This window comes from Neopelma chrysocephalum, unplaced genomic scaffold (genome assembly GCF_003984885.1).
Source record: "Neopelma chrysocephalum unplaced genomic scaffold, ASM398488v2 Primary Assembly neopelma1_66, whole genome shotgun sequence".
Classification (NCBI taxonomy): Eukaryota; Metazoa; Chordata; class Aves; order Passeriformes; family Pipridae; genus Neopelma; species Neopelma chrysocephalum.
In genome coordinates this window covers 12,614,414-12,637,545 of record NW_020897725.1, presented here as the reverse complement: position 1 = coordinate 12,637,545, position 23,132 = coordinate 12,614,414, and the positions used below count along the sequence as shown (strand labels likewise).

At 40.8% G+C, this 23,132-nt stretch overlaps 1 protein-coding gene across 1 annotated transcript in view; it reads left to right on the top strand.

The window, feature by feature from the left end:
* COL22A1 (collagen type XXII alpha 1 chain) overlaps nucleotides 1-23,132 on the top strand; it is a 221,114-nt gene that overhangs the window by 171,404 nt on the left and 26,578 nt on the right. Inside the window, exons 35-45 of the mRNA XM_027684548.1 lie at nucleotides 266-319; nucleotides 1,469-1,522; nucleotides 3,724-3,777; nucleotides 5,373-5,426; nucleotides 6,776-6,880; nucleotides 7,363-7,407; nucleotides 9,551-9,628; nucleotides 12,381-12,416; nucleotides 13,327-13,380; nucleotides 21,542-21,586; nucleotides 21,999-22,046. Coding sequence (XP_027540349.1) covers nucleotides 266-319; nucleotides 1,469-1,522; nucleotides 3,724-3,777; nucleotides 5,373-5,426; nucleotides 6,776-6,880; nucleotides 7,363-7,407; nucleotides 9,551-9,628; nucleotides 12,381-12,416; nucleotides 13,327-13,380; nucleotides 21,542-21,586; nucleotides 21,999-22,046 — 627 coding nt within the window. The remainder of the gene's footprint in view (nucleotides 1-265; nucleotides 320-1,468; nucleotides 1,523-3,723; nucleotides 3,778-5,372; nucleotides 5,427-6,775; nucleotides 6,881-7,362; nucleotides 7,408-9,550; nucleotides 9,629-12,380; nucleotides 12,417-13,326; nucleotides 13,381-21,541; nucleotides 21,587-21,998; nucleotides 22,047-23,132) is intronic.

Sequence of the window (23,132 nt, the reverse complement as noted above, 5' to 3'; positions counted from 1 at the left end):
TGCCTCTCTCATCAGAAATAGTCCCAGTGGTTCTTGTCTTTGTACTGTGGTGTTGCCCAGCTAAATTGTGCATTTGGCTACTGCATTTTTATTCTGGACTGCTCTTGTTCTGGAGTCCCCAGGAGAGACAGAGTCCTGCACAGTCACTTCTGTAAAAAGCACTCTTTCCTCTCTCAGTGGGAGGAGGGAGAATCATCTCCTTCTGCTCATGAGAAGAAACAAGCAGTTTCCTACAGCTCCTTCACCTCTCCCTCTGTTTTTGCAGGGATTACCCGGGGTCCCAGGAAAACAAGGTGCCCCAGGACCTGCAGGAGTCCAGGTAAGAGGGCCCAGCCTTGAAGAAGGTCTTTGATATGACCAGAGAGGAGGGCCCTCAAGGTCTATATCACTGTAAACAATTTTTCCCCTATGCACTTGCAGCCCATTTCTTCTTTGTCATTGTTAAAAGTTCAGGGAATTTTTTAGAGGTATTTACTCGGGCCAGGCATCAGGAGGAAAATCAACTTGGGAATATGTTACTTCTGTAGCATGATCAGTATTGTCTGAGAGACTCCTTCCAACTTCATGATCCTTCAAGAGGGCACCTTGTACTGATGCCACAGGTCTCACAAAGTCGCTGCAGTACATCATCAAAACATTGCAGAGCAGTCAGATTCAAGCCCAGTCCATTTGACCTTGAGTAAACTATGGCTCATGCGAAATGGTTGTATAGTCTCAATCATCTTCTGAATCTTTCTTGGCTCACACATGTTATTTCCAGTCATCCCTGAGGTGTTTTCATGTTAACATGGGGAGGTGTTCACTCTGCCTTCATAGGTGCTGTGCCCCAGCCGTATCATCAGCAATATTTGGGCACCAACAGCTTAAACAGGTTAACAGCAGTCTTAGCATTCTGAAGAAAAACCTAAACAAACAAAACTATAATACCAGGTAACTTTTAACTAACAGCTGCTAAATAGGAGACGTTTCAGTGAGCAGAATTTGTCCTGCCAAAATTCTTCAGAAAGGGCCCCGTGATAGGTAGGACTAGGACAAACCTCTGCACAGGGATCTATTTTGACCATTTCCAAATCACTGATGTTTATTTTTGAGAACTGCAGGCAAATCTTCCTCTGTGAAGGGAGATGATCAGAGTTCAACTGGAAATGAAATAGCTGGTAGGCCTGTGGATAGGAAGGAATTTCACCCAGATAAATGCCTGCAAGTTTCAGCATCCTCTGCTGACAATCAGCCTCTGAGTTGATCAGCCATTAGTAATTCTTCTTAAGTCTCAGGGTTTTATTTTTATATTTTCTTTTCTTGCTGCATAGAGAACCGGGAGCTATTTCCTCAGCAGTTAAATTCTCTGTGAGTTGGATAACAAAAACCATCGCCTAGTGCACATTCCGGCATCTTTAAGTCTTTTTGTCTGGCAGGCAGTCCCCTCCCATGTCTAATCAGCTGGTATCTCTCTCTTCTTTTTGCATAGGGTGCAAAGGGGGAAAAAGGAGCCCGAGGAGAAGCTGGAGCCCCTGGAGAGACTGTGAGTAATTGCTGCCCTTGCAGCATTTTTTCCTGGCAGTAACACTCCTGAAGGGAAACTGAAGTCAATGCCTTCCAGCTTTGGAGTCCCAGGCTGCTTGGACACAAGGCACATCCTAATCCACAGCTGGAAGAGTCACTGCTTGTGGGCAAACAGGCCCATCTGCACCAAACCAATCAATGCCTCAGTCAGCCCAGCTCAAAATTGTGCATCTCTTACTTGTGAAATCTCCCCCTGTCTAACAAAACTCCCTTTTCTGGGTAAGGTGCTGGTGGAGCTATTGACTGCACTGAGATATCAGCCCAGCCCAGGCAGGCAGCTGGAGCAGGGAGCTCATCAGCAGCCTGAATTGCTTTTTGATCACAGTTGCTTTCAGGCTTCCTTGTCAATTCTGATTTTTTTAATACCAGCTCATCCAGAGGACTCATCCCACAGCCCTTTTTGAGGCATGTGTTGTAGGGAGTGCTGCTGTTGCCTGGCTGTGTGCTAAGGAACAGTAAAGGATTCCAGTCCCTTTTTATTATTGTGAGAGCACATAAGACCTTTGTGGCTGAATAAGAGGCCACAGACTTTCTTTGCAAGCAGAGAAGGAAGAAAGACTGAAGAACTTTTTGAAATAATGATTGAGATAGAGGATGCTTGTGATTAAGAGGAGGGAGTAGGACATCCAAATTATGCATCTTAGAGCACTGAAATTTCTTCCTCTACTTTTATGTTCATGATTTTCCTTTCTGGGCTGTTGCTTAGACATTAGAGCATGGTGTGAATAACACCAAGGTCATATGTTTGATCCTTGTATGGGCCATTCACTTAAGAGTTGGGCTTGATGATTCTTGTGGGTCTCTTCCAACACAGAATATTCTGTGATATTGTCCCTGAGCAGTGCTTTGACCCCAAAGCCTGAACTGCCTATTCCCAGCTCTCTTTCACTCTTGGTGGAAGAACCACTTAGTACTTTTGGGGAGGAATATAAAACAAAAAAGGACAAAAAACATCCCCCTTCCACCAAACTTACCCATTGGTTTTACTTCTTTATATATCCTCCTGACAAGGAGGATGTTAATGATATGGAAATGCAGGTATATACAGGCACCTTCTTTTTTTGCCATCCTTTCACAGACTGCCCCTGCTCCAAGTCTTTCTACTGACTCACAGACCAGCACCTGTAAATAACACAGAAATGAGGAAACCTTTAAACCTCTGCTATGAGGAAAGGCTGAGAGAATTGGGATTGTTCAGTCTGGGGAGGAGAAGGCTCTGGGAAGACATTAGAACCCCTTCCATCACCTAAAGAGGAACTGCAAGAGTCTGGAGAGGGACTTTTGACAAGGGCATGGAGTGATAGGACAAGGGGGAATGACTTTAAGATGAGAGTAGGTTTAGATTAGATACTAGGAAGAAATTCTTGACTATGAGAGTAGTGAGGCCCTGGCACAGGTTGCTCAGAGAAGTTGTGGATGCCCCATTCCTGGAAGTGCTGAAGACCAGGTTGTGTGAGACTTTGATCAACCTGGTCTAGTGGAATGTGTCCTGTCCCTGGCAGGAGGTTGGAATAAGATAATGTTTAAAGTCCCTTTTAACCCAAATCTATGATTTTATGAAATATCTAAATATAGCCCGGTAATCACAAACATAATCTCTATGGAGATATAAATTACCAAATATATGTTCTCTAATGTTCCCCATGAATTTTTAGGGACACATATGGGCTTTCTCACCCTACAAAACTTTCACCTGCAAATGGAAAAGACCCGTAATTCAGAACTATACACTCTTGATGATTTGGGATGTTCATCTGTTTAGTGCAAATGAGTGTTTTCAGGTTTTGTTGCCCAGAGCAAGGTGGAATTGTCAACGAAGAATATTTTGTTGACCTAGATTTTTTTAATGATAAATCAACATAGTTTCCTCTGTTCTTTTGATGTTTCTGGCCCAGACTTTTCTTCCTGCATCTCATCTAGATTTAGGATTTATTTTGGTGGAAGGCAGCTTTAAGCTCCCAAAGACAGCCTTCACCCATTTTGTGTTGGTTCATTCTTCTTTACACTAAAAAGTTTCTCACAAAGATGCTATTTTTTCCTTTCTGCTTGTACAACACCTTGTCTAACATGAAATCCAGTCACTCTTGGAACATCTTGTTCCTATGGTGATACAAGTTGTGATTTACATATGTACACACATACTTCATTTTCTCAAAACAGGGTGTGAGTGGACCAGCAGGGCCCCCAGGCCCAAGAGGCTTGCCAGGAAATGTGGTATGTATGCACCAGTGTATTTGTTTTCCCATCTGTGTCCTGATTTCTTTATTTAATGTGTTTAGTTTTCCCTTCCATGGGGATTACTATCAGGTTAAAAGGCTGTGTTTCATTACACTAGTTTCTTATTGTTGAATTGAAAGATCTGGAGGCACCTGGGAATGGTGTATCCATGAAACATCTCATATTCATTTTTAGCAAGAGGGAGGCATGGAGCTGCTTCATTCCTCACCAAAATGTCAAAAGCGATTTTTGCTGCCAGATCTTCAAGAGAAAAATTTCAATGGTTATTGTCTCTCTGGTTTTGTTCTCCTTGCCTTGTTTTCATTTGTCCTTTCCTGTTGTAAACATGACTTCTTGATACAAAAATAACATTGTAAACTCCCCTTTTTTGTTATGAAAGCATGAAGGCATTTGATCCTACAATCAGAGCCTTGACATCAATGTAGTGTCCCCCTTACCTCAGTAGATGTTCATCGCCATTATAAAGTTGTGCATGATAAAACTTTTCATGTTGGCAAAATCATTGACTAACTCTAATCCCAGCTTGACTAGTGTAATTTTCTTTCTAGTTCCTGAAGTTCTCTGGATTTAGCCTGGAGTAGATGAAAAACACCATTTAGAGCTTATAATATATATTTATATTATATATGTAATATATGTGCTCGATATAAAGTATTAGAGCACAGTGGTTTAGCACAGAGGACTCTTTGAGCCAGAGTTTATTACCTGAGCAATCCAAGACAACCTAAATTGCCTTCCTACTAATTGTTAAGATACATGTGATTTAATTGTATCAATTTAATGATTTAATTTCAAACTGAAAAGCGATGTTGAAAATTAAGACCTTTTTCAATTTCATATTCCGTTAAGCAAACTTCTATACCAATAATACCAATATATATCCTATAAAAGCTAATATAGTAGGAAACAATTTTTAGTGGTGCAGAAAGAAAAATAATTATCAGATCCATTCTGAGGTCAATCCAATCTTAATGGTGCCAAGACATGATTTCACATCTTAAAATGCAGTACCACTCCAAAACGTGTTTTGGTGAGTTAGGAAGTTACAGTATCTAATTTAGAGCTCTAAATCATCTATATTTTGACGTGGAATCCTTTGAGAACTGCCAAGATGTGAAAAGGATTGAAAACTGAAATAGAGGATAAAATGAACATAGCTATGTTTCCCAATGTTTTGCTTTGGAGAGCAGTAGCCATAAAAAAATTAATACTGGAAGGATTTTGGCTTCTCTGATGACTGGGGGGTTGTTCGTAATGGATCAGGAACTGCTGAGGGTTTCACAAAATGAAATAGAAAGTAGTAGAAGCAGAATGCACAAATCTAGGATTAGGTCTATTTCTGCTTTTGCTGTTCAACTCCCCTTTGTATTGAAAAAAATCCTCCTTTAAGGACCTGGTGCACAGCTCTTCTGTGGTGTTCTCTGGATTACAGGTTGTCTGTACTGGGAAATGTAGAGCTGATACTAATCCTTGAGATAGATTGCACTGAACACACAGGTCTACCCCTTTGCTTTAGGATCAAATACTGCTTACAAAGAAACTTTTAAGCTTTAAAGTTCTTTTCTCTCCAGGGTGTGCCTGGAGGCCCTGGACTGCCAGGGAAGGCAGGAGAAAAGGGGGAAAGGGTGAGTTTGTTCTTTGATGGATTTGATTCTCTTTTTCTTGGGCATTTTAAGTAACTGGGACAGAAGCAGTCTGAACCGGGAAATTATTTCATAGGTTCATGTACAGTTAAGACACGTGGGCTTATTAGATCATCTTGTCTGAACTCCTCTATTACGTGTGCTATAAGGTTTTCACCCTGTTGCAGCTTTATAATTTACCTAATAAACCACTGAGATACGACTGGATAGAGTAAAGCAACTGATACACATTTTGAAATGATGACCTTCTGCCGTCCTCATTGCCTGACAAGAGCTGGCATTTGGTATTTTAAGAAACTCCTATTCATCACTGTGAATCCAAAGCTGGAAGGAAAAGTGTCTTTCATTATTAGAAAACAGATTTCTGCTTTCTTGATAAGCTGTTATAACTGTACCATTAGTTCAGCTTTCCAGTGCAGTCTCGCTTACACTTTGCCTGCTTTGCCTCAGTCTTATGTCCCATCTCATGGGCTTTCTGAAGTCAGGGGTTGGTGATCTGGTCATACACTGCACCCTGCCCAGAATGCTGGAGTCCTGATCTTTGTTTGCTGGAGTAGGAATGATTAATCAGAAACATGGCCTCACATATGCATATATTTGGGTCTTAAAAGGGAATGAATCCCAGCCCCTTCTATCAAATCTTCTTCCAAATTACTGAGCTCCACCTCAGGGTCATGGGGGTCCAAGGGTGCTCTCGTATGGCGTCGTGGATAGAGTGAGAAAGAAGCAACAATATATTTTATTGATATAAGACACTGAGTTAACAAAGTTCAATGGTAAATGCCACATTGGTTTAACAAGATTCAATGCAAGTACTCTTGATTATTTACTGCATAAAGGACAGAGTCACACAGACCTGTGAGGGAAACCCTTCCATTGAGTCATGAGGTTCAGGAAGGATCTCCTTGTGTTCTAAACTCCTCAGAAGGGAATTTAGGTGTGGCTGGATCCAGACTTAGTCATAAACTTGGTCAACTTTTTGTGTAAAGGATTATATGCGTGCAGCCAATTTTTTATATCATTTATCTAAGGTTTCAAAGTTTCCACATGATTATTCCCAATTCACTTACTGAGTGTCTGATGTGCTAACATGGCGATTTGAGGTCTGTTTGAAGTTTGAAGTCTCCTTTTTCTTTCCTTAAGGGAAATTACAAGTGCTTTGAGATTACTGAAGGAAAAGACTTTCTATAAAAGAGTATTTCCTATGATACCAAAAGGAAACCATAAGAGAAAACTAGGAAAAAGACGTATCTTTCAGCCCCAGTTAAAGACCTGAGGCAGGAATGGTCTTTATTAGTCTACTAAGAGTTCTGATGGATTGTCTTCTGCAGGGTGATCCTGGAAAAGAAGGAAAAGTGGGCTTTCCTGGGCCACCTGGTGTGCCAGGGCCTGCTGGAGAGCCAGGTTTGCCTGGGAAGGGTAAAGATGGAGCACCGGTAAGTCCAGCTGGCAAGCTTTGTGCTTTGAGTAGTTCAACATGAGACAGACAGGCAAGACTTCTGCAGGAGAACAGTGGATTTACCAGAATCCATGAAAGGCCTGGCTGTGCAAAATGCCCCAGATCACAGCACTGCATCTCAAATGGCAGAGAGAACTGAAGCTGTATTTCTGAACGTTGAGCCCCTTTTGGTGTGCTGTGGTGGCCCCTGAAAATGGAGACCTCCACAAGGAGTAGCCATTGACCTTGTGACCAGTAAAAAAATTATTAGCTTGGTGGAAGGTCCCTAAAAGCATTTAATTCTATCCAAGTTGGCAGATGATTTAATTTGCTTACATGTTGTCAGTAAGATACTGCCAGGATGGTGTTTAGGTCGGGGCAGGGGCTGGTGGTGGTACTTGTTGCAGGGACTATATCAAAGTCCAGGCTCCTGTTTGGCTGGATGGTGAATGTTTTCTTGTTTTGCCTCTGCCACTTTAGGGGGAAAGAGGACCACCAGGCTTGCCAGGACCCTTTGGACATAAGGTGATCATGGATTTCTTTGTGCAGTGCTACTCTCAATCATTTGAACTGGAAAAAAATTATGGTGAAAACACGGTATTTTTCCCCTGGAAAATAAAGTTTGTGAAGTTTTCGTTCAAAAACATAGTCCTAGACTTTTAGGACCTCCCTTTTTCTCTATTATTCCAGTATGTCTGTTGATGTAGATACTAAGATATGAATTGGCTTTGTACACTTTGCACATTTAAAATTTCTTTCAGCATAATGTGAATTCGACACTGACTAAGGGCTAAATGAACATTTTTTCAGGGAAACTGTGATTGGACCCTTTAATCCATAAAGCTAGAGAGACATTGCACGGCTCAAGGATGATCTGCTCCTGAGGCCATTTTTCAGCCCCTCAAAGAGCACTCTTCCATAGCACTCCTTCCCTTCACCTCTCCAGGGAGGTGTGAATTATTTTTCAGAGGGACCAGACAGTCTTGGTTTGCTCTCATATATCATAGTTAAGGCAAAAACTAACTAGTTGATGAGGTTAATGACAGTAATTTCTTCTGCTTTGAATTGACCATGTCCTGATCTGGATTGGATGAAGAATAGGATGTTCAAAGAGATTCTGTAAATGTTATAAGGAAGATTATAGCATTATGAGACTCAATCCAACTAGGTCCCACACTTTTGAAATAACCAAACTGCTATGAATATTTCTTTCTATTTTGCTGCATTTTGTATAAATGCATTGTAGCCTGTTGTATATATCTTTGACAGTTCAGACCACACACTACACCCACAAAGACACACACAAATAGACAGAGAATTGACATAAAAGTCAGAAAAAAACATTAAAAGCAATCTCATGAAATATTCCATTTAATATCCACAGAAGAAGGTAAGAATCTTAATTGTGCACAGAAAATACTATTGAACTTTTTGTATTGAAGTTATCTTCTTGAATAAAATAACAGAGAAGAGATCTGCTGGAGTGTTTGAACTAACCAGAATATAATTTTTCTCACTGTCCTAGCAGTATTGTTTCTTGATGGAATAAGACTAGTTTAAGAAGAAAGAAAGGGAAAAAATAGGAGCTATTGTAGATGGAAATTTGTGTGGGTAGAATCCACAGATAACGATTTTTGTATCATGATTCTATACAGCTAGAAATAATGTCATAATAAATGGCATAAATAAGATTCATTTTTATAAATTTACTACAAATGTGAGATCACATCTTACACCTGCAATGCAATCCATAAAAGTCTTATTGATTTCTCTTTATAACTAGAAAACAGATGTTAAAGTATTGTAACTGAATTCTTTCTTAGCCCTCTGTCTGCAGTGTCCATTGAACAGAGTCAAGTTGTTTTCTGTGCTAATCAGGTTTTGCTTCGAAAATCCTGTTTTCTAGAAGGGAGGGCTCTCCTTTTGTAGTACAGTACTCAAGAGAGAGTGGTAGAAGTGTTGACTTATTTTTCACCAGAAGAATTTCATATGCTACTGTGAGTAGGTCTATGCTGGTAAAGGAAAGGAGTACATTAAGATGTAATAAAACACCCTTAATTCTGTCTTCCCCAGATAAGTAATCTGTATTTGGCAATTTTTGTGGCTTAGCCATCTACCATAGAAATAGAGAGAGTCAAAAGTGTATTATAGTGCTTAGTGCTTCCCCAAGCCAAGGAGAGTTCCTGATACCCCAATGAAGCCACTGTCACTGGAAGTATTCAGGAGGCATCTGGATGTGGCTCTTGGGAATATAGTTTAGGGGTGATTAAGGTGGTTTTGGGTTCATGGTTGGACCAGACGGTCTTGAAGGTCTCTTCCTACCTTGATGATTCTGTGAAATGCTGGGAGTTGGATGCTGTGCACTAAAATAAACAAAAAATAGTTACAGAAGTTGTGTTCCTGCTCACATATGACATGGCACACTCTGATATTGTGTGAGTGCTCTCACAGATGGGCTGGGGCTCCTGTGATGGAAGAGGACAGTTTTCTTGGCATGATGAGACATTAACTGTGCCAGGTCCCCATGCTGCCACAGCCTGATATTGTTCCTCTGTGGGCAGAATCGGGTCAGGATGTATCAGTGCGACATTCTGTTGTACCACCTGAATACATTTCAGCACATTTTCTCATCAGTGCACAAAACCTTTAACTTCTTCCTTTTTTTCAGGGTGAAAGGGGAGCTCCTGGCCTCCCTGGACAGCCAGGAGACAGAGGTGTGCCAGGAATCGGCCTGGCTGGACCTCCTGTAAGTAGCAGATTCTGCTGCAACCTGTAACAAGGTGAAAAATTACCCATTGCCACCTAGGGAATGTGTTGCCTGTGCTCAACTGTGCCTGTGGGACATTTTACCTTCTAAAAGTGCAAATTTCAGACTAGTCCAGAGGCTGCCATTCGTGGCTCAGATATCATACATTTGTTGTTGAGGGCTCCTAATGCATTCAGTTTTAGTTGAAACAGAGAGGTAGAAAAAGTGCTCTTGGAATTGTTGGTATCACTGGCTGTCACTCCTGAATTTTCTGCATCATCCTGATGCACTGGCTGTGGATGTGAGTGAAGATCTGTGCTGAGCCAGCAGCTCTGGTGTACTGGACAGATGTAACCTTGCTGTTACCCTGTTTGGAGGGATGACTGTGACACACATGCCCACATCAGTGACATAGTGACACTCTGATAGCAAAATGCAAAATCAGATTGCTTAAATTGCTGTGTTCCAAAAGGGCCATCATCCCCATAATTTTCCACAAACATTTAGTTAATTGTATCTCATTTGACTCCACCCTCACCTCCTGCATATTTGTAGGTCACAAGGTGTATCTGAGAGTCTGCTCTGGAAAATTCAGATTTTCCTATTTCTGGGATTTGATCACTCCAGTACTTCTCATGTAGAACTCTTGAGATGAGGGAGATTTGGGAGTGTTGTGGCTGTAGCCCTGCCCAGGGACCTCCAGATTTCCACTGAATTTGCTACTGAAATATGTTTAGGAGAAAGCAAACTCTTTTTCTAGCTGTAATTACTAGATGACATCTGAAACCTTGCATTCTTTTATTCTTTTACAATACCTTGTACATGCCATGATCCTGTACCAATCAGTAAATGTTTGGCTATCAATGCTCTGTTTATCTAGATATATTTTTCCCAATCAGTACAGGAAATTGCCTTGAAATGACAAGTCGTATTGCTGGGTAATACTGACACTTAATATTTGCTTTCACCACACTGAATTCTATCTAAGTTAAAGCAGATTGGGTCAGTCATGTTTCACACTGTGACTGTGTCATGACCTTCATGGTTGTCACAGGGTTACCAATGACTGAAGATTAGCTAAGTGTAATTTGTTAAGATTTATCTAAGCAGCAGTGGTGTTCCTGCATTTCTTAGTGTTCAGTCATTAATATTAAAGCTAAAATTAAATTAACAAATGAGTATTTGGCTTGTTTGAAAGTCACTAGCTTGTGAGTGGTTCTTAATTACAGATTTTTAGATTCAGTACAGGGTTAAATGAGTTCACTTCTGCATCCTGATGTACACAAGATGACAAAGTTATTCTTCATTGGGGCTTTAGCATCCTCGTATCCTTGAAAACAAATGACTAAGAACTTGACTACAAATGCAGACATCACTTGTCTCATACCAGAAGATTGCTTTTTTTGTGTGTCATTGTTATTTGCCCACTGTCAGGATGTGTAGCCACCTACACACCACATTATTCTCATATAAGTTTTATTTATTTAATCCGTTTCATTAAATATTTAAAAAAACCCCACAAAAACAAATGACGACTATAATAGTTTTTTTCCACTGTTTTTTCCATCATAACCTCAGGTCCAGTGCACAGACTCTGGAATTTATAAAAACCACTGTATAACCCCAAATGTATCAGGCTGAATCCCACAGAAAAAAAAATCAAACAAAAAATCAGAATAAAATCAGAATAAAATCAGTGGAGCTGCTTCAGTGCGTATTACACATTGAATTAAAAGTGTCAGTCTCTACATCTTTTAGCAATGTAACAAAATTGTGTTTATAATACTTCAGCTTCAGAGCTGCAAGCCAGCAACTCTTTTTAATTGAAATACTCACCCTATTTCCTCCTGTGCACTTAACCTCTCTCAGGCTTTGTTCCCTGCACAAAAAGTATATATAGATGAGGATTTTTTTTACCTTATCTGTTAAAGTATTGAGTTACAATTGACATAACACTGAGCCATAAACTTGAGCATTAGCAGAGCGTGTTCTTCCCAACAGAAGAGGGGACTGCTTGGAGAACTGGGGTGAATTCACATGTTTATGTTGAAGTTGCCCAATGGGTGCATGTGCTGAATAAGTAGAAAGGTTTCCATCTTGCCCTGCTTTGCCCTGTTGGTATTACCATGGGTTCAGAATTATGCATTTATCCGTTGCTTGAGTGCAGCATTAAGGTGTCGTGCACGGAGGACTGTATGAGGATTAGTGAGTCACTGTGCCTGAAACAGGAAGAAAAAGGAGAGGAGTTATAGTGTGAGCCAATTTATTCAAACACAGCCCCAAGGATGTGAGGATAAGCCTTGTTTTGTGTGTGTTTGGGATACCAGATTGATTCATCCATGCTGGATACAGGTACTGCACCACTTCTGTGGTGTTCCTTCAGAAGTGAGTACTTTCTAGTACCTCACTCTACTCAGCTGCTCCTTTTTAAGTTGCATCCCCAAACAGATAGGATACACAAGACCACTAGACTTCTTGCTTTGACCTAAATTAAAGAGCTCAGAGGTCCTGTGGGATGCCCCAACCCAACAGATGCTGTGTTTCTGTGTGGTTCTGGGTCCCCAGAGCCGGCCAGGAGTGAGGCTGAGCATGGATTGTCAAAGGGCATTTTCAGTGCACACACACACTCCCGTGTGCAGCCACGCAGACCAATGCAGAAAATAATCCCTTAATGCTTCAGGACCCTCCCTGATCAGCCAAAGGGAGATGTTAATTTTCAGTGGTTTTATTGCTGTGTCTTTTCTGTTTGCAGGGCCCTGCAGGACCCCCAGGAGACAAAGGGTCACTGGTACAGTATGTCTTTCTAGCTATACCCAAATTTTATGGGGAGGGGGGTTACCACAGTAATTATGTTTCTGTCAGTGATTTCATGAAGGCACATGTAATTAATTTGGTTTTGCCTGGGAGTTGGTCACAGAGTGGCTGATCCTCCAAAGGGGACTTGTGCATTACCAGGTCCTTGTCTTCTATATTGAGTTGTGAGAAAGAGTTGATTGAGAGTCTTGGCCTGGGGACAACTTTTCCTTATGTGTCAATAATCCTACAAGAGAAAGACTCAGTTACTTTTTCACCCTTCATTCAAAAAATTATATTAAGGCACATAATTCAGGACACACTGCTATGCCTTATAGCCACAGCCTCAAAGGTTTTAAATAAACTGTTTCTAAGCATTTTTCTTACTGAAATCTTACAGATTTTGGTATTCTCCAAACACAATTAGTTCCTCAACATTCAGTTTTACAAGGACACAATCCATTGTTGTGAAACAGATAATTGTACCATGTTCTCACAGACACTGGCATGAACTTCCAGCACAACAGCCAGTCCTAGCCAGTGTGATAGCTTGGCACTGAGGAGCTGGACCTTCTTTTCTCCTCTAACTTCCTGTGCTCAGTCATATTTTCTCCCTGTCCAAAAACTTGCCTCCTATAAAGAGTCATTATTATCTTTCCAGTTAATGTATGTGAAGTTTGACTCTAGTGATGCTCATGAAGTCCCTTGAGGCACAGAAATGATGGATACTGGAATAGTGCACTGTGAGATTTAATTATATTTTTTCTTAAACTCTTTCATAGTTGTTTAACTGCTAGTTAATTTTACCTCAATAACTATTAGGTTGAGGATTTCTTTTCTTCAGCTAAGAGGTGCTTCACAAATACTGCTCATGTTATTGGGTTTGTCTGTTCTCTCCCTTCCAGGGTCCCCGTGGTGTTCCTGGTATCCCTGGACCACAGGGGCCTCCTGGGCAGGATGTAAGTAAAATAAAAGTGTAAGTGCTCAATAAATTTGTCAATGCTTGAATCTAATATTCCTGAAAATTTATGCTTACAGTCAACTGCAGTCACTGAGTGTTACTAGGATGGTCTAAAGGAGATGATTGACAGAAGTGGAGCTCTTACAAGTTAGGATGTCAGATGGGAAAATAGTTGGGATAAGGATTGCCTCAAGGAAAGTGGTGGACTTCACCACTGAACTATTTTAAAATGACACTGGAGAATGGCAGCATACACTGGGGAATTATTCCACATTGGAAAAAGATGGTAGTTAAGCTGTCTAGGAACTTCTTAGAAGTCTCTGAGATAAGTACCCTGTAGTATTTCTATGAAAACAGGGCCACAGCTGTTGAAAAAAGTTCTTTATGAGTTCATTTCGCTGCTGCTATTGTTCATGTTTGATGACATTTTAACCTCTTGGTGCATTGTCCTCTCTCCTGCTGTCTCAGTGGGTGAGTCATGGAACTGAGGAATAGAGAGGAATGTGGCAGAGTCCCAGCTGGAAAACTGTCCCCTCTCGCTGCTTGGTTCTCTTGCAGTGCTGAATCAGAAAGAGGAGCATTTTTTCTCTGTGATGTGGAAACCAGTCCTCTGAAGGAGGCTCTGAAGATTTTGAAAGGCTTGATCTTTGGATTTGTGCCTGTTGAGGGAACACTGTGGGGATGGGGCAGTGACCTTCTGTAACTCTCCTTCTCAACACTGTTTCATGATGCTGATGTTTCATGTCTGAAATGGGTACCAGTTTCCACTAACTACACAACAAGCAATTTTCAGCTCTAATGTGGCTTTATTGACATACATCAGGTGGTCTAAAAGTTTTCTTCCCACTTGTCGCCCAGAGGGGTTGTGGATGCCCCCATTCCTGGAAGTGTTCAAGGCCCTGGAGCTCTGAGCAACCTGGTCTAGTGGAAGATGTCCCTGCCCATGGCAGGGAGATGGAATGAGATGATTTTTAAGGTCCCTTCCAACCCAAACCATTCTATGATTCTTTGATTCTATACTTGGTCACCAGATGAATGACAATGTCAGGATATTCTTCCACAGCCCACGATAGTAGAAATGGTCCTTTGCCTCCATCATCCGGTGTCCCTGAGCAGCTACGGATGTGGGATTGATTGTGTCCTGCTGACTGTCCCTAGATCTCCTCACCTTGCTTCAGATGGCTGAGATTTTTAATCAAGAGGTTTTAAACATGAGATATGATAGAGGGGTTTATTATAACTGAGTTGTGTGAGGCAACTGCCAGAGGCAGCTTTTCAGTGTCTCTGACTCTTCTCAGACCAGTGTTAACTGGTCAGCTCTTGGAGAGGCAGCACTGCAGTCTTTACAACTTTTTTTTCCCCTGCAGAAGATTAAGTCAAACAGAACCATTCCTCATAGTACTTGTAGAACACATTCTCTATTACACTCACTGCACATTCCAGCATTTCTGGTGTTACAGCAGGGATAACCTATTTTGGCAAGATCATGCATTCACAGTTTCTTGATCTCCATTTTCATTTAACTAGTACAGACCATTTTTTGTTCTGTTTTTGCTCTCTTGGATATCAGTGAAGTGTTCCTGCATTCTCTGAAGCGTGCCCATTTTTGTACTCTGCTGTGTTCAAACAGTATGGCATCACTTAGGAAAGCTCCAATTTGAATTGCTAATATGAATTTGCCATGCAACTCCCAAGCCATTCAGTGTCAATTGCCTTAATGACTTGCCTCAGAGTCTTGTATTTTGCCGTGGCCTTTGCAAATGTGTTCCATGTTTTTTCTGAGGCAGAAAAAAATCTTTTAAATCACATTTACATACATTAAATTATTCTTTTCATTGTTTTTTCCAGTTCCAAGCTCATCAGATGCTTGTAGAAGTGTCTGCTATAAGCTGTTGTACTCTCTAACACTGCAAATCAGATTTACAATTGTATTTGGGAATGTGAAAGAGTCAATACTTCTTTTGCAATAGTTTTTGCTAGAATTATCTCCCATAGGTGAATAAATTAATTTTGTTTTACATTACTACCTCCTAGCTTTTTCTAGTGCCCTAAAAGCATGTGCTTTTTTTTTTTTCTAATAGCACTGCTCAGGGTCACCTTTTCAAATATCAAGAGTTTTCAGGACAGTGTCTTGTTTTATTAAAATTTAGGTTTTGAAAATGCTTGTCTAGGTGTGCAGTACAGTTGTGATGGTTTGGCCTTGTTCTGTTCCTCTTTGCAAAAGGCTTGGTATTTATGTGTCCTGTGGAGTTCATTATGTCCATAAAGCCCTACAAATTCTCTTCTTCTGGGACAAAGCTGGGAGATATTGTCTTCTCCCATATAGATAATTTTCTTATCTTTAATTGCCTTTTTTTCTTTTTTCTGATTAACTAAAGCTCTGGTTATTAAAGCCCAAAAAGTGGGGTTTTTTTAGGTCTTTGTTATTCCTGATGATACAACTAATTTGTTCTGTAACAGAACTACTGCATATCGCGCCTGCTTTAATGCCCTCAGTCACTTAAAAAAATTACTTGCTTTTGGAAAAATATAATCCAAATCAGATTTTAATCTGCAGTATTCCTTTATCAAGTATTAAAATAGTGTAGCCTTAAGTACCTTCTGTCAGAGAAACTGGCCAAACTCCTAGTCTGAGAATTATAAAAAAGTATTTCTACATGTTAAATGATGTTATATGCATGGCTGTCTCCTCCAACTACTGCAGATCAGGTCCCTCCTGACTGATAGGTAGATTTAAATTAGATATTAGGAAGAAATTCCTTACTGCGAATACAGTGAGGCACTGGCACAGGGTGCCCAGAGAAGCTGTGGATGCCCCATCCCTGAAATTGTTCAAGGCTGGGTTGGGTGCGGATTTGAGCAACCTGGTCTAGTAGAAGGTATCCCTGGCCATGGGAGGAGAGTTGGAACCAGATTATCTTTAAGGTCCCTTCCAGCCCAACCATTCTATGATTCTATGAAAAGTTTATAGGAAGATATAAGACCATAGGACAAACCATGGTGATGAGATGCAGAGCTCAGCCAAACAAATGCATCCACCAGCCCTGTTTTGTGCATGACCAGCCCCCTGTTACACCCTGTTCTGTCTACCCCTGTCTGTTACTCTCTGCTGTCCCTTCCCCTGCACAGCCTCTCATGCATCTCCCCAGCTCTACCATTTCCTGCACTGGTCCCAGTTCAGGGTTTACAATCTTACCACTTGCAAAGTCCAGACTGGTCTCCCTGGAAGTGCAGCCTGTGGTTTCCTGATAGTCCATCAATTGGTTTGAGTGACAAGATTTGTTTCTTGTTATGTCCGTGTCTTGGCATATTTAGTTTCTGATTTCCTCCTTTTCCCTTAATTTCCCAATTGGCAAGGTCCTGGATCAGATAATCTTGCTGGAATAAGCCTCCTCACACTTCCACATGCATTCATCAATTTGTGTGAATTTCCGGGTTTGGTTCCCATCACTACCATCCTTATTTGTTGGTCAGCTTTGTGTCCTTGATGTTCTAATTTATGTGTTTTTCCTTATTTTCCCTTGTTGCATTGAAATAAGGTCTTTGACCAGATACTCCTAAAGGAGCAGACACTCTCTGGCCAAATACCCTTACACTGCATGTTTTGGGAATCATCCTCTGACTGCTGAGAGATAAAACATTTCTGTTCAACACAACTACTTAGTGCTCTTAGATTAGGAAACAATCTGAATGAGACATTCTCTTATCCTACTATTAGCAATGAGGGCACCTGTTTAATAGGCCCTTTCTGTACTTTGATTATGATAATTTTAATTAACATAAACATTTAATTAATCAATATTTAATTAGTTTAATTATTCATGGTAACTAAGTTCCAGCATTACTGGGAAGTTAATCTTCCCCTGAGTTTACTTTCATAATTACAAAATCTTTGTGGATGCATATATTACTGCCATTGGATTTGAAAAGCAGAGTTTTCTTTTCTGGGGTTGATTTTCCTCTGCACTTAGAGGGACAGTTCCAAGGAGCTTTTCTCGGTATTTTTAGGGTAGTTACACCCCAAACCAGAATACACTTATTAAACCTCCTCTTGTCTCTTTATTGCTGTAACTTATAACCTATTTAAATTATTGCATTTCAAGTTTAATTTTCAGTCGTGTAATAGAACTATCCCACCATAAGCCTGTGTCACTTACACACTTTCCTTATACACTTATATGTTTCATTATAGATTTTCTTTAAGTCATGTATTTTCTCATGCACCACTTACCTGAGCATCATTTTTCAGCATAACATCATCACAGTTCCTCTCAGTTCCCAGTTAACAATCATTCCTATGTGTCAGATTTTGCAGACTGATACTCTGGATCCCGTGCATCACACCTCCTCATTACTGACATTTTTTCCCTATATTGGTGTGCTGTACCACTCATTGGATATTCCACTTTGTGCTAGCCACTGTTGGCTGCAAGTTCCTGTAAGTGTTCAAACTTTACGAGCTTTTCAACACTGGTTGTTATTTGGGTCTGCACGTTTTCCCACATCATGTTAGCAGTATTTCTTTGCAGTGCCATATAGTTTTTTTGTCAGACTAATTTCTTCTTTTTTTTTTTTTATTTTAATTTTCTGGATTTCTCTTTTCCAGTTTCCTCTCCTTCTAGCTTGTCAGATGCATTTATACCTTCCCTGTCATCATTCAAGTGTTTTGATTCTGCTCTGGGCAATTTGAAGATGTACCAGGGAAGGTTTAGGCTGGATATTAGGAAAAGGTTCTTTGCCCAGATGATGGCCAGGCACTGGAACAGGCTTCTCAGGGAAGTGGTCACCAAGCCTGACAGAGTTCAAGATATGTTTGGAAAACACTCTCAGGCACATGATGTGATCTTGGGATTGTCCTGTGCAGGGCCAGGAGTTGGACTCAATCTTTGTCGGTCCCTTCCAACTCAGGATATTCTGATTCTATGATTCTATGCTTGCAGCTTGACCCTTTTTGTCAGCCTTTTCTAACTTCAGGCCTCTATAGAACAACAATCTTTCCTTTACTTTGGATTCTGCTTCCATTTACCTGTCCTCTGATAATGCACTGTGCTGAAGCGCCATCATCCTACATCTATTTTTTCTTTTTGGTTCAAAGAAGCATTCTTCAAAGGGCATTCTCTGTTTGCAGTTTTGTACCTTTCAATTGTGTGACTTCCTGGGAATTCAGTGTTTTTCAGGTTTGTCAGCCATGGCACAGAACTTAATCTCTTTTCCTGTCTCATTTACGCCCTGTTAAAGACATCACAGCTCCACATCATACAGTGTACAAGAAAGTAGGTCCATCCCTTTTTGTCTCAAGGCAATCTGATACCATGTGGATATCATAGCTGTGCTTAAATCTTCCCAAGGATTTCAGTTTTATTCACTCTTTTCTTGTGTGTCTTTTCACATAACTAAGAAGTCTTTTCCTATATTCTTTTAAAAAAATCTTCTTTAAATACTCAAATTACAGTGCCTTGTTCATGTTTCAGATCCCAAAGTAAAAGGTTGTCAGTGAGCCCTATCGCAGAAATAGTTTATTTATAGCTGTGCTACTACTCAGCATGAAAGACATTTCTGAACTGTCTTTTCTGTGTTGCTTTTTGATACAGGATTATTCTCATGGTTCAAGTCTCTGCTTTGCATCACACTTTCTAAAGAAAGTGCTATGTGAGTCTTCCTGAACACAGTAGGTCTGGGAATATAAGACCCGTGTAATTGCTACTTAGTCAGCCCTCTTCCCACTTGCAGAAGTGGCTGAGAACCACAGTGAAGAGGATGCCAAAAGCATGACCTGACAATTAGCACCTGTGAAAGAGAGGGGACTTTGCAAACATCCCACAGTCCTCTAGATTCACTTTGATGCTCTGTGGGAGAGGCAAAACTATAAACGGCTATAATGTTTCCTTATTTTTATTCAATTCCCCAGAAAGACATTTGGGGGGAATTATAAGCTAACCTTCTCCTTCGGACCTTATCTTCTATTTATCCTCCCCTGCAGATTTAGTTCCTTGGGAAACAAGCATTCGTCCATGGGCTTCAGTACTGATTCAGGTCCACTTTAGATCCACTTCAGTTTGTGTTTAATATTCATCTCTTAGAAAGTCAAGGTAGCTGAAGGGTTGTTGCTCACACAGAAGCATTTAATGTGGAATAGAAGACAATCAGTATATTTTCCCCCTTTTTTGCTCTCCTCTAGCAAGACATACAGGATTTAAGTACTATGTGAGACACAAGGATGAAATTCAAGTTTTCCCTATAGCTCTAGTTGCGGTGTAGCACACACAGTGTGCTTCAGTCATAAATCCCCAGGTGGCCAAGTACTAACTATCTGGTTGTCTTCATAAATAATACAACAAACTGATTGGAGACAACAGACTAACCTGAGACAAGGTGTCTGACAGAACACCCAGTACCCATCCCAGCAAAGCATTTAATCAATTTTTAATGGAGGTTTCCAGGTGAAAAATTTTGATAGCCTCAGATTCACCTAGCTAGCCCCTGCTGAGCCGAGACTGATTGAGAGCCACTGCTTGTATCTTCGTTGTATTGATCATCATCCAGATTTTGATGCAGCCCAGAAAGCCAGTTGAGTCCTGGGCTGTATCCAGAGCACTGTGGGCAGGCAGGTTGAGGCAGGTGATTGTCCTCTCCCTGCTCCTCTCTGGTGAGGCACCACCTGCAGTGCTGCATCCAGCCCAAGGGTCCCCACCACAGGATGGACAGCAACCTCTTGGAGCGAGTCCAGAGGAGGCCACCAAGATGATCAGAGGGATAGAGAACCTCTCCTATGAGGAAAGGCTGAGAGAATTGGGATTGTTCAGCCTGGAGAAGAGAAGGCTTTGGGTTGACCTAATTGCAGCCTTCCAGTATTTGAAGGGAGCCCACAGGAAAGATGGAGAGAGACTATTTCCAAGGGCCTGTAGTGACAGGACAAGGGGGAATGATTTGAAACTGAGAGTAGGTTTAAATTAGATATTAGGAAGAAGTCCTTTACTGTGAGGTTGGTGAGGCACTGGAACAGGTTACCCAGAGAAGTTGCGGATGACCCATCTCTGGAAGTGTCCAAGGCCAGGCTGGATGGGGCTTTGAGCAACCTGGTCTAGTGGAAGGTGGCCCTGCCCATGGCAGGGGGTTGAAACAAAATGTTCTTTAAGGTCCCTTCCAACCAAATCTATTCTGTGAACACCCTGGGTGGCAAATCTAGAACCACCTCAGAGAGCACTCCAACTGGGACCCGCTGCAGAATTGAACACAGAAAGGTGCTTTCAGATGGTCAGTAGAAACTGTTCCATTAGAAGCAAAAATAGTCAGGTAGGACAGCTTTTGTATGTGGTTAAGATAGATGGAAGATATTTTGTATGCTCTTTAAGGTTCTCAGTATGGATAGCACATGCATATGTTTGAGTGATGACACAGGGTGATGAACCAAGTGGATACAGGAATTTAGCTGAAAGTGGTTTGGGGGAATCTCACCAAGTCTATCTTAAAACACCACTGCAAGGATCCTTGCAATGCAGATTTCTGTCACCATCTGGACAGTGACCAACTGTCCTGTTCAAAAGATTTTGTTTCCCCTGTGAGCATTAGTTTACACAAAGATATTACAATAATCTCTAGACGTGGTTTTTGTTTTGTTTTGTTTTTAACAAATTAATGACTTGCTAATGAAACGTAAGAGAAACCCATTGAGGGGTGGGGGTTGTCCCTTTTCCAAACCATGACTTTCTGGGCCTAAAATTCTAAGGATGCTGGTAATTTCTATGCCTTCATCTCATGAAAACTGAAACCACTACAGCTCCCCAAACAAAGAAACCTGTTTGCAAGGTCTCAATTTTGCATGTTACAGATGCCATCAGAGATTTAAATCTTCATCCTTCACACTATTGCAGTTCATAGTGTTTCCTGTGACCAGAAGACAAACTAAAGCAATTTCAATCTCTGTGTGACTGAAATGAATTTAGCAAGGTCACACACTAGGTAAATGAGGTTTAGGAGGAGTTCAGAGGATGTTAAAGTTGCAGGTATTGAGTTTACTGTTTGTCACATGCAAGGAGCAGTGCTGCTGAGCAGCAGACAGTAAAATGTGTGCTAATCCAGAGCAGTCAGCAGAGTGTAAGAGCAACTTGGGGGTTATTGTATGATAATTTCACATTTCTTTTCTTTCTTTTGATCTGTAGGGTCTACCTGGAAATCCAGGGGAAAGAGGACCTCCTGGAAAACCTGTATGTAACTTCATTTTTGTGTTACATCTTTCTTTTTAACTCACTTTGCACCTGTACACCTCAACTCAGAGGAGTGCTCCGGTGCTTTTCCACTGCTGCTTTTCCCAGCAGAGCAAAGGGAAAAGCGCTAAGACCCACTAAGGGGTTATGATAAAAATATCCGTGACGACTTTGAAATGGTACAAAAATAACTGGATATTCTGCATGTAAAAAGCCAAAACTTTAAAGGCACCTTTTTAGCACCACTGTGCAGTACCCTCAGCAAGAACTCATCTCAGATGTGATGAAGTGCATGTTTGTCCGAGTGAGTCCTAGGCAAGGAAAGAGAAACCAATGAGCATGTTCAGGAAAAAAATCTAATGTCTTGTTGCCTTTTAAAATTGTCTGAGATAATGAATTTCTCATTCCACAGGGTTCCCCACCCCTGCTCTCTCCAGAGGACATAAATCTCCTAGTAAAGGTAATCAGCCTTTGATGAGGATGAGAGCTTATCTGTGTGTTTGATTCAGACCTGACTATCATTCTGTGATGGGAAAGTGTCTGACTATAGGTCCAAAAGGTGTCTTTAAACACTCAGTCAAAGCTTAAAACTTGTAACTCTCCTGCTTGCACCGGTATTGGGACATTAGAGCTCACACTGGAGATCAAAATGCCATCTCCAGCAGTGAAATGACCTACAAAGATCCCTATAAAAATTTTGAGGCTTTCTCAGTTGTTTCAGAGGCATGCATTCCCAAGGAGAAATAAACATTATCCAGTTGTATTATCTAAACCAGAAAATGGAAACCAAATTAATAAAATATCTGATTTTTTCACATATATCTTCAACAGTGACTGGAGTAATTTTGAACTATATGTGCAAAGTTAGTTTGCACTGTGCATCTGAAAGGATGAAGGTAGTTAACCCCAAAATACCCATGTTTCAAAAGTGATGTTCTGTCTGATTTTACTCTCCACGTAGAGAGTTGTCCGGGAAACAAGTCAGTCTTTGGTAGGCATTGACTGCAAAATCCTTTACAGATTTCCATGGGCTAAGTTGGGAGTCTTTTAAGCTGTCTTGAAATATGGCAAGAAATCCTTTCTTATTGATTAAAACAAACTAAACAATTGTCTTCTTTTACTGACAACATTAACAAAAGGACCCTTTTAAGATTGCTACTGTGAAATGACTTCTTTGAAGAGCTGTCTTTGTTTTGTGGAGCCCAGTATGATTCTAGAGGTTTCATTGTAACGTATTGTTCGGAATTTCTAATCTGGACAAGAATAAGACACTCATTCTTGGGCATAGGACAAAATTTTGGTGTTCTGTCAATTATTTCCTTTACTTATGCTATGGTTAAACACACTTCTGCATTCTTTCTGCTTGGTACTTTTTCACTCCATGATTGGTACAGATCTGTCTAAAGCAGCACCTTGAAATTCCAGGTGAAATAAAGGCTCTGCTGTTCTGGGTGTTTCTCAAGCACTGACATTGTAAGTAGATAAAGGTGCATGTAGGGACTGAGACTCAGAAAGGCAGTTTACCCCACAATTTTACAACAGATCA